At 36.3% G+C, this 11,068-nt stretch overlaps 3 protein-coding genes across 6 annotated transcripts in view; 2 read left to right on the top strand and 1 right to left on the bottom strand.

Moving 5' to 3' along the window:
* The first annotated feature begins 142 nt into the window (after positions 1-142).
* On the top strand, positions 143-4,509 carry LOC117106878 (spermine oxidase-like). Of its 4 annotated transcripts, none has more exons than XM_033248384.1 (5): positions 143-708; positions 1,586-1,671; positions 1,890-3,200; positions 3,296-3,472; positions 3,636-4,509. In XM_033248384.1, exons 1-5 carry the CDS (start codon positions 489-491, stop codon positions 3,756-3,758), a joined length of 1,917 nt encoding a protein of 638 aa, XP_033104275.1. In that variant the 5' UTR covers positions 143-488; the 3' UTR covers positions 3,759-4,509. The 4 variants fall into 4 exon arrangements, with proteins under 4 accessions (XP_033104275.1, XP_033104283.1, XP_033104292.1 ...); XM_033248392.1 differs by having other exon boundaries at positions 144-669; XM_033248401.1 differs by having other exon boundaries at positions 145-651.
* Positions 4,510-4,511: 2 nt separating this feature from the next.
* Positions 4,512-7,976, bottom strand: LOC117106900 (60S ribosomal protein L8). The gene is made up of 4 exons (XM_033248422.1): positions 7,811-7,976; positions 6,931-7,072; positions 6,105-6,323; positions 4,512-4,856 (listed from the first exon to the last, which is right to left on the bottom strand). The coding sequence occupies exons 1-4, from the start codon at positions 7,946-7,948 to the stop codon at positions 4,585-4,587; spliced, it is 771 nt and encodes a 256-aa protein (XP_033104313.1). The 5' UTR covers positions 7,949-7,976; the 3' UTR covers positions 4,512-4,584.
* A 2,036-nt stretch (positions 7,977-10,012) lies between these two features.
* LOC117106870 (ATP-dependent RNA helicase DDX3X-like) overlaps positions 10,013-11,068 on the top strand; it is a 20,066-nt gene continuing 19,010 nt past the window's right edge. Inside the window, 1 exon segment of the mRNA XM_033248371.1 lies at positions 10,013-10,144. Coding sequence (XP_033104262.1) covers positions 10,100-10,144 — 45 coding nt within the window. The 5' untranslated portion in view covers positions 10,013-10,099.

The following is an 11,068-nucleotide window of genomic DNA, read 5'->3' as shown; positions in this document are numbered from 1 at the left end:
TTTATAACCTAATTTCACATCGTCATAACGTTTAAACTTTCTTACAACGTTATGTAAACGTTATTTTGTGACCTACCAAACCACAACGTTCGCGAACATTTTGTGTTTGCTGGGTTATGATTGGATCACTCTCTTTGCTAGTGTAGGCCTATTATTACATTATAACTTACTTTGGTCATCCCTATTCTACAAATGGTATAGTCCTCCTCTTCCAAGCTGACAGTCACGGGTCAGTGGTCACGACAGTTTATCTAGGGGTTTGCCTACTGTTTTCATCTGATGCTATTGAGCATTTTGAGGAGGATACAGAAATTCAAAAGCGAATTATTAATTAAAAATTAATCATGTATTTACATATTCTGTTTAATAATTTATAAATTTCATTCCAGTAGGCTGCGGCCACGATTATTCGGCTTTGAACACGTGGCTTAACAAAGCACGTGCAACCAGAGTAGGCTGCCGTGAACCACCACGTATCTACAAGCAAGATGAGTATGCCTAGTCAGGAGAAAGCTTCAGTGTTAATCGTTGGAGGAGGCATAGCTGGATTATCAGCTGCTGATACTCTCATCAAGTCTGAGATGTTTGATATATTGCTTCTTGAAGCTACAGAACGGTTAGGTGGCAGAATTCTTACAAGTTACGTAGAAGGTGGGTCTGACCATGGAGGTATAGCTGACACTATATTATTAATACACCACATTGTAGGTAGGTAGTGCATTTGATAGATGCTGGTGCAGCAGGGGTGGCGCTAGGATTTGCCTGGGCATGCGGTCCCCTACGGGGAGGGGGTGGGAACGTTGTCCCCGACGAGAGCAAAGTGGGCGTGGTCGGGCGTCACTCAAAATCTTTCAAAAAGTGGTCCAGAAATTTATGCCAATTTAGTCAGCTATATGTAGAAAGTACATATATATTTTTTTCTCCCCAAGGAATTGCAGTTTTCCACCCCGACCGAAGAGGACCAGCTCTCCCCAGCAGGTACTCTGGCACCACCCCTTGTGCGATGTGGTATCCTTTTTTATCCTAAAGACACTAAACTCAGATAAAATGTGCCAGAACCAGAAGGGGTCAACAGGGCCCCTGGGGCCCCTGTCAGAGAGAAAGCCAATCATTTTGTTGGAGAACACAGCAATATTTCTAGGTATCTATAGGTGCCTATGCTTATATACTATGGTGAAACATTTTCACATAGAGGTAGTTATTGTGCCATTGCTTTACATGCCAAAAGAGAATGTTACTGGTACAGTATCTTGCTGTAATGACAACTGAAACAGTGGCGTATCTAGAAGTCTTGAAATGGGGGTGCTGATGGGGTGTGGGCGTGAAGGTAAAGTGGGGGAACCTCGATGATAATTTGACTAAAATTCGCAAAATAAGGTGATTTTTTTAACTACTTGCAAGTGATTTTTGTGGTGTTTTTGGGGGGGGGGGGGGGGGGGGCGCAAGCCCTTAGATATGCCACCGAATTGAAACTGCTACAATTTAAGCATTTCATTTATCAAACTAAGTAATGTGCAGCTAAATTTTTTTGGAAAATAATTAGTCAATAAGAACTGTTATTAATTATCTTATTTGAATATTCCAGGACGTAGTCTTGAGCTTGGTGCAAATTGGATCCATGGGGAGGATAACATGTTGTATAATTTTGCACGGGATCATCAACTTTTACAGGTACTGTACCTGCACAAACTTTGTAATTAATGTATCAAGTCAACATTGGCAATAAACAATGTTAATACAACAAGCTTCTGCCTGATAATGAATCATTATGCAGTTATTTTGTTTCAAATAAGAGAGTATTTGAGACACCCATCTTCATTTTGTATCTAAAATCTTAAGATTATGAATACTGTACATTAAATTTACGTTGAATTTATCATTAATTACAGGTGATACGCAATACAAATGCAAGTTTGAAAGATTGCAGAGATACTAAAGATTATAAAGGCATCATGACCAACAAAGATACTCAAGCTGACAGTAAACATATTCTACCATATTCTGGTGATGACTTCTTTTTCACAGAAAGTGGAAAAGTGCTCGACAGTGACACTGTTCAACAACTTTTGATAATTCTAGATAGTGCTGAAAAGAAATTTGTGGAGTTGTCACAGACAGCAAGTGTGACCTACCAACGTAAAGGACATAGTGAATCTCATCATTTTTCCTGTAATGAACAGCTAGGAATGAATGAAGCACATTACCGTTCTAATTTAAAAAAAGATCTTAAGGAATGTTTCTTAGAAGAGCTGAGGAAGTCAGATATTTCCAATGTTATAACTAAGGAAGAATGGTTGTCTGTATTTGAATGGAACAGTAAATACCAGTGCGTCGAATTGGCTTGCACTGATCTAAGTGAAGTGTCACTTAGGTCATTTGCTAATGAAGTTTCCAATTTTAGAACTTCTCCAGTAAATTTCAATGACAATGGATTTCAGGGAGTCATTGATGCTATGGTAAAGTGCATTCCTTCCAATCTGTTAAAGTGCAACACACCAGTAGTCCGTATTAAGTGGAAAAAAAGTTGTTTTTCTGAAGGCTTTAAATGCAAAAACAGTGATGCTAAACAACCAATAGATGGAAAGAAATCAGAAGAATTCACATATGTTGGGAAGGAACAGTATGTAAAATATGGAAAGGAAAAATCTATGAATGCTGAAAAGAAAGAATTTGTAGATGTTACAAAACATAAATTCCTGGGTGCTCGGAAGGACGATTCTGTAAATGTTGGGAAAGCTATTCATGTCATTTGCAAAAATGGAACTAAATATTTTGCTGATCATGTGATTATTACATGTTCATTAGGATATCTAAAGAAGCACTCACAGACTTTATTTATGCCACAACTACCATGTAAACAATTGCATGCTATTGAGAATTTAGGATTTGGAACTGTGAACAAGGTCTTTCTAAAATTCAAATCTCCATTTTGGAAAAGCCAAGCAGACTTTTCTGGCTTCCAATTCCTTTGGGATGTTTCAGAAAATTGTGATGATGAATGTGAAGAAACTGAATTGAAGTTTGGCAATGTGTCAAGAGATCAAAGAAATAGTCATTGTTTGTTTGACGTAGAGGGCTCTTGGTTCAGATATATCAAGGGATTTGATACGATTGGAGGGTTTCCGTGTATTCTTGTTGGCTGGATTTCAGGAGCAGCAGCAGAATACATGGAAACTCTTTCTGAACAATTTGTTGGAAAGGTAATGTTGTGTCAATAACTTAGACTAGCAATAGCAAAGTAGCAAATAATTATGTCTTGCACTCTGTCTTGCATGTTCTTTGTGTCCTGTGTTAGGTGTGTATCGAGTTACTGTCCAAGTTCTTGAAGGATACACAAATTACAGATCTGGAATGGGTTAAATGTACAAGATGGAAAAGCAGTCCTTACATACTTGGTTCGTACTCCTATGCATCAGTAGATGTGTGTGGCAATGAATATGATCAGCTGGCAGAGCCCATTCCAAACGTACAGGTATGACAGTTCCGTAGTTCAATATTTATCTGCTATTAAATTCCATCAGTAGTCAAACATTTATGTATTGCGATCCCTAGAACACTAGAATGTTTTTGTAGTAAATTTCCATATAGTACATTTGTTCACTATAACGATTAAATTTGATTTCTTTCCCCATCAGAATCCTATGATGATGTTTGCTGGAGAGCATATCCACCCAGAATTTTATTCTACAGCACATGGTGCAATGGAGACAGGAAAAACTCAAGCGAACAGATTGATTCAGTATTACAAAGAAAATTAATACTGTACTGTACAATAATTATTATTGAAATATGTTGCTTGGGAGATGAAAGGGATTAAAACGAAAATTATATTACAGTACAATGTATATCATAATATTTGAGATAGAATGCTACTGAATGTGACCACCATACAGTATCATGTTTTGTGTATTAATATTACAATACAGTACTGTAGACTTTTATCGTGTGTTGTGTGTGAACATAGTCTATAGGTTTGTACTGTATGGTCTATGCATTTCTTAGCTACATCATAGTAGACTTAATGGCTTTGCCGAGTTCATCGTTTGAGAACATACACAGTGTAATGATGTAATGTTAGCAGGAAGCCATATTACAGCACTGGTCTGTACAGCACTGTAGTTTAATTGAACTGCAGTATGTAAAATTATGAGATTTTATTTTAAGGTCTTCAATTGGTACTAGATTGTACATTGCAACTGAAAGTCTACACCCATCCAAGCCGGGCAGTCAAAGAAAACCGATTTTTCTAAAACACTTAAGGGGTGTTTCCCTCACTTTAAATATTCAAAAATTTGAATAATTTCTAACTAATAAAATCTTACTAACTGTTCGCAGGTTCTTCATCCATCACTCCCTCAACGTCTTAGAAAAATCGATTGTTCAACACACCTCATTTCTCCAGTTTTCAAATATTAAATAATTTGTATCTTATTTGCCAATCTAACAGTTTTTGGCAAACATCACTATTTCTTGACTACCAAACACATAGTAAATAAATAACACAAAACAGCTTATTTCTCCATGTGTGTATTTTTTAAATGCTCATTGAATTTGTAATAATTACAGTACACTGCTATAAACTTTCTATTCCTTGTCCTTGATCTTCTTGGTTCCTCTAAGTCTACCAGTACGACGAGCAGCGATCAAACCGACCTTGCGACCAGCTGAAGTATCTCTTCTGACGGTTGAAGGTGCACCAATATGCTGATGGTTACCACCACCATGAGGATGTTCCACAGGGTTCATGCACACACCACGTACAGTAGGCCAGCAGTTTCTTTTGGCCTTGTATTTGTGGTAGGCTCGACCAGCCTTGAGCAGTGGTTTGTCAATACGTCCACCGCCAGCAGCAATACCTGGAAATGGGATTTTGATAAACGTTACATTTACGAACATTACTTCTACTGGTTACTGGTCACCCTACCACACAATGTCAAGGCTTAGTATGACAGGATCCTAACATCTCATTCCCACCGAGTTCCATAATGTGTACGATGCTAACTTTACCTTTAAACTGAAAGCACATTACATTCATTTGCAATTTTTTTTTTTAATGACGTGTTTTTGCTGTAATTTTAAGAGATGCAAATAAATCAATTCAAAAATCAGATGTTTGTATTCGAATAAACAACGGAGGTTTTTAAACACACCATCTGCCGATAATTTTTTACAATAATTTTAGGCTCAAGGTCAATGAAGTTTATTAAATGACCACCGTTCACAAGACAAATATCCAAGCAAGATGGTCTACATAATCCAAGTCTCTTGACTGGAGTTGTTTTTGGTCAGAGAAAAAATTCTGTTACTGTGACTGAAATTGAACAGATGCCCATCACAACCATTAAATCTCCCTTTAAGAAACCTCTAATTCCTCCTCACATTACGTAGTGTATAAAGCATGTCCAACAGATTACTGAACTTGACAATCATGTGAAAGGATCTCAGGCAAGGGCCTAATGACACCCTCCATGTTTTGTTTTTTTCTTTGTCTATTAACTTTTCTAGATGGTTTTGGCAGAAATATTTTGCTAATTGCAAAATGCATTTTTCAGGCCTACTCTGACCATAGAGAAAATAGAACAGAAGGAGTAACATCGAGCGAAGATCAAAGGTACAGACCTCCTCGCCGCGATCGTAATTATCTCACCGTTACGTAACCTACTTGACAACAAGATAAGCAGAAATCGGCAAACGCGCATGCGTCGATAACTCGATTACAATCATAACATAGCAACGTATCGATCTCTCAAATAAGTTAGCTACAGTCTTATCATCACCACCATCATCAATAGAGCATAGAGTTTTGGCAAATATAACTTTTAACAATCTTCTAGAAACCATTCATAATGTCAGATGGAGGACACCTAAGTAAGTAGATTGATTATTTGCCAGGGGCAGCAAATCTTCAACACTTTTACAACCATGTGAAACTCGCACACAACTCCTGGATGGTTTTGGCAGAGCCATTTCCCTTAACACAACATAAATATATTTCAGGCCTCCTCTGACAATATCTCAAAAATAGTTTGCTATTCAATGTACAGTATAACATGTATGCATTTATGCAAGACCTGATAGAACAACTTGCAAAAATCATTACTTACCGACCATTGCACGGTTGGTGGAGTGTACAACCTTTTTGGCACCAGATGGCAACTTGATACGACTTTTCTTGGTGTCTGGATTGTGTGAAATAACAGTAGCATAGTTACCAGATGCTCGTGCAAGTGTACCCCGATCACCTGTTTTCTCCTCAACGGCGCAAACAATTGTTCCTTCTGGCATGCTTCCAATTGGCATCACGTTACCAATTGCAAGAGCAGCTGCAATAAATAATTTTAAATATAATGTTTTTAATTGTGTTTAATTTCACAATCGCATCAATGGGCAAAAATTGTCGACAAAAATATGATGAAGCAGATGTGGAAAAATGTTTGTAGGCAAAGAAGATTTTTATCATGTATTTCAACCATTTCAAATTTACAAACATAAATATACAAAAACACATTAACATGGTAGGATTGTAAAATTATTTGCAAAGCACTTACAAATCTATACTTATATACATAAGATTATGGTATTTAACTTACAGAATTGTTTGAAAACGCAAAACAAGTAAAATTCAGGACATAATGTGGATGGCCAAAACTACTGATTGTGTCTCCGAATCATAAAAAAAAACAAAAGGTGAGCATCGGGCAGCAGAAACTTAAATGCCAAACAGTGGGTGGGATAAAGCATACGCAAGTATAAATTACTACTTGGTACCGTTTCACAACTGTAGTGCCTTAAAATCTGTGTAGGCTAATAATAAATACAGTTATCAATTATTTGTCACCCTTAAATTGTGTACACATTTGTATTACCAGTAACTGGCATTGTATTTAAATGGAAAAAGGAATTATACTGAAGATAATTATTTGAATATACCTTTCTTTCCACAGTATATGAACTGTCCTGTGTACATGCCTTCAGCAGCAATCATCAGTTCATTCCTCTTCTTGAACTTGTAAGGGTCACGGAATTGAACACGAGCAAGTGGAGCACCACGGCCAGGGTCATGTATTATGTCCTTTACACAAACAAAAAAACGATTCAAATTTCAACAAATAAGTATCTAATCATTGTAAATAATCCTTTAATACTAGATACATTCAGCTGCCAGTAGAATATTATCTATCCATAAATCAGAGAAGCTTTCTAAATTAAATAACAAAAGCATATCATAAGCACAACTCTGCAGATGTCAAAATTCTTATGCAGTGAATGGCTAATTTAAATTGAAAATTATACAGCCATGGAGTCTATAGTTTATTATTATTAATAATATACCCAATAAAATGTCAAAATAAGCATGATTACAGTAGCACATTTATGCTTATCATTGTATCAATTATTAGCTAATGTTTAACTTGTAAAATGTCAACTTGTTGAGTCAATCCAGATGGTACATTTATAATAATGGCTAAAGCCACATCAAGTGGTCATCTCTAAACCTCTGGCCAATAAGATAAAATCTATACAGTAAATATAAAGAAAAAAAAATAAAATTTATACATTCATTTGATCAATAGAATAGCTAAAGAGTAGTTTTAAAAGAAATACAGTTTGCTTGTGAGCGACAGGGAAGTGTCATCCACAAATTGGTCAGCTCCATATGAAAGAAGAGATGAGGCATACTGTATACTGTATATGACGCTTCCATGTGGAACTCCTCTAGTAGGAGGCCCAAAACCGACTCAGTACCCCTAAAACTATCTTGGTTTAGAAATATGAAAAAAAAAGTAAACCAAAAACCTATTTTATTAACCTTTACAATCCCTTTGATGTATCCATGTCTTTCAGCAAAATCAATAGTTCTGAGCCGTGCTGGACCTTTTCTGTGCTTGTTGTGAGACTTGAAGACGCTTCCAGCGCCCTTACGCTGGCCTCGGATAACACGTCCCATGGCTTCACTATAACCAAGAATACATTAAACAAACAATTAGAATTTCATATTAAGCAAATCCCAATCATAAAACATTAAAAAATAATGCAATTTGACTGTTATGCTTTGCTCCTTTACACCAATTTTATAATGTAAAAATAGGCTCCCTGCAGAAGTGTGTGTCTACAGATAGTTCTTGTCTAGTACTTTTTTTTTGGGCTACTTTCAAGTCACAAGTCTGCCAGAAGGCCTATCCATACAATAGTTTGATTCGTTCTAGGATGGGCTAGGCATTTTATTTCTATCTTTAGCTCCTGACCCAATGACAGGTAGCTCATCATTCCTCCAACCAAATTTACTTTTACACCAAAAATTCTTACAATTTACAATGATCATAGCAAAGTGTCTACTACCCCGCAAGAGGGACAAAAAATTGGGCCAATTTGTTTTAATTAATCAAAATCAATTTGTTGGCAAAAGGGCATCCATGCAACTTTCCAGCTCACCTACCTATTTTGGAATTTAATGTACAATTTGAATTAAGTGGGTACTGAATTATAGTTTAAGAATACAACAGTACTATACTAACAAATCTGTACTTGTCAACAATAATGGCACACACTACTTCTTGCTTAACAACAGCACAAAAGACTGTATAGCAGGATTGTTTTTTTTTTCAATCACAAAGTCATTTATTCATCTTTTAATTCAAAAATTTACAAAATTTCTATTTAAAGTCTTTGTTTAAAAATAGCCTTTACTGTACATTTTAATAAAAGGAAACTACAAATATTGCTAGTCTATTGTATAGGCCTAGTGTGATTTTATCTGTTGTTACATTGGAAATAACAGCTTCCTATTTAACCATCATAGGCCTAACTTAGTAGTACTACAGTACTACCAGACTTCTCAAGTACGGAACTTCCGTAGTTTGGCCTATTTTCTACCGAAATTTTTTAAAATTATGGACGTACGGAAATAGAAAAAATACTACAGAAATTTATCACAGGTCTAGACCCATATATAAAAAGAACAGAACAAATTACTTTTCCATCAGACCTTTACTTACATTGTCCCTAGACAACTTGTACTTGTCAAATTACTGATAAATTATTGTGAAATTTTCAAATAATTGTAACTCCATGCTAACATCTTGCACTCAACAAGGCAAATTATTAGGTTTTGCTACAGAAATTTTTCATATACTACGGAGATCTAAAGATATACCTAGGCCCCTAGTCACAGAAATGCATTGACATTGTACGAACCTGAGTGTAGAGTAGGCCCTACGGTAGGGCAGGAAGAGTTCAGAGGACTGCCTTGGCCTAGTTAGTAGTAGAAGTATTAGGCTAGGCTTAGCCCCCTGTAGACTTGGTAGTAGGCCTCTCTGGGGGAATAGGCCTAGCCCTGCTACTACTAGCTAGGCCTACTACTACTAGCTTAGGCTATATAAATATATTTATTTAGGTTGGCCTAATTAGAACTAGTTAGTATTACTATTATTAGGCCTATGGCTAGCCTTGTAACACCTTAAAGCTGGTATGAAAGAAAGAAACAGCTACTCCTAATATCAAAAATTACCGCCTACCTAGCTAGGCCTAGGCCCTACCCTACCTACTTAATAAAGCACAACTGTATGTGGAGGACATCACAAATGGAGCATTGAAGCATAGCGGTTAAGACGAAAATTTACATGCTAAAGGATATCCACTTATTAAAATAAATAAAACATAATAACTTCAACATAATAAACCATAATTATTTGTTTTTTATTTAACAAAATCGTATACAATGATTAAAAGAAGAAAATTGTGATTTTTTGTGATACAATTATCAGTACAACAAAACATATATGTATACCTTGCCAATAAGGATTAAAAGAGACAGGTCAAAGTGTAAAGGAAAATTAGATAAATTCTTGAAAACATTATTACATTTAATGAATAAATAAATGATGTATTTAAATTGTCTATAAAATCATAGGTTTCGTCAATAATAATTTTCTAAAGGTTATCTTTAAGTTTAGTAATTTTTATCTTCTTTATTTGGTAGCGATTTCAATTAACATGTCTACACAATTTCCGGTCTCATTCTTTCTCCTCTGTGTGCTGCCGAGAAAGAAGCCTCTCTCATAATTTCACTAAGATCACTTTTAGTCAAATAATTTCAGTTATGAGTAATGGACCCAACCAAAATGGACCAAGTCTTGAACAGCAGGTACTATATTAACAGCATTTTATGGTTAAAATAAGTAATGTGTCCCAAAATATTCTTAATTGTAAATTCTTTTTAGTGGTTTGCATCCAATGAATGCAAGTTTTGTTTTAGCTGGGGATCCACTCACGTTGGGTGGCATTACCATTAGGCAGCTAGGCCTAGTGAGGGGCTATAGAATAGGCCGGTGTAGGCCCTAGGAGGACTGAGGCCTAACCTTTTTTGATTTTAGGACCGTTCACATTTCATAAAATTTACTACGGCTAACATTTTACAATCCAATCATAAAGCAGTACTAATTTTAAATTGCCATATAATTGATTTTCTTAATGCCGGATTGATATCTAGGAAGGATACTATTACTACTAGGCCTAGGCCTATACTAAATAAATACTACTACAAACTAGGCCTAGGCCCTAGGCCTATTTGCTGCAAAGCAGCCAATTCATATTCTTGACAGCAATTTGACCTCTGAAAGGTCATTGTTTGTCAAAAATCAAGGGCCTAAGACGACTGAAAAGCGGAGTTTCCTTCTTTCGTTCTGCCGGGTAAAATCAATTATTTAGGCGACGTTTGTAGACTAACCAACGTCCGCATGTCGCGCTAGCCTTATACTACTCTAGGCCTAGACTAGCTAGGATGGTGTATAGGCCTAGCCTTGAAGGGACGAAGGTCCCAATGAAAAACAATGTCGCTCCTTGATAGCTAACATTGTCTATTTAACATCACAATAATTCATTATTAGACTTATATAGTTGTTTTTTGAATTGTACACCACAAATCTCAGCCGATACCTCGCACAAATCGAGTAAAATCTCGTAGTCTTATCTATTGTCGTGACGTCATGGCTCGCTGGCTCACACTTGCGATGTCTCGCACTTGTGATCAAATAACACGAAGGCTCGCACTTTGACAACACTCTTTGGC

The sequence above is a fragment of the Anneissia japonica genome, unplaced genomic scaffold (genome assembly GCF_011630105.1).
Source record: "Anneissia japonica isolate Jap-2015-1 unplaced genomic scaffold, ASM1163010v1 scaffold142_len1259957_cov175, whole genome shotgun sequence".
Taxonomy (NCBI): domain Eukaryota; kingdom Metazoa; phylum Echinodermata; class Crinoidea; order Comatulida; family Comatulidae; genus Anneissia; species Anneissia japonica.
The sequence above is the reverse complement of the archived record's forward strand: the minus strand, read 5'-3'. Positions and strand labels throughout refer to the sequence as shown.

Excerpts from the sequence above, each read along its gene's own strand:
- LOC117106878 (XM_033248384.1), top strand. The coding sequence starts at position 489 with ATGAGTATGCCTAGTCAGGAGAAAGCTTCAGTGTTAATCGTTGGAGGA. Across the intron at positions 1,672-1,889 it reads GGGATCATCAACTTTTACAG|GTGATACGCAATACAAATGC; the intron begins GTACTGTACCTG and ends CATTAATTACAG. Across the intron at positions 3,473-3,635 it reads AGCCCATTCCAAACGTACAG|AATCCTATGATGATGTTTGC; the intron begins GTATGACAGTTC and ends TTTCCCCATCAG.
- LOC117106900 (XM_033248422.1), bottom strand. The coding sequence starts at position 7,948 with ATGGGACGTGTTATCCGAGGCCAGCGTAAGGGCGCTGGAAGCGTCTTC. Across the intron at positions 6,324-6,930 it reads CATATACTGTGGAAAGAAAG|CTGCTCTTGCAATTGGTAAC; the intron begins GTATATTCAAAT and ends TATTTATTGCAG. Across the intron at positions 4,857-6,104 it reads CACCAACCGTGCAATGGTCG|GTATTGCTGCTGGCGGTGGA; the intron begins GTAAGTAATGAT and ends TCCCATTTCCAG.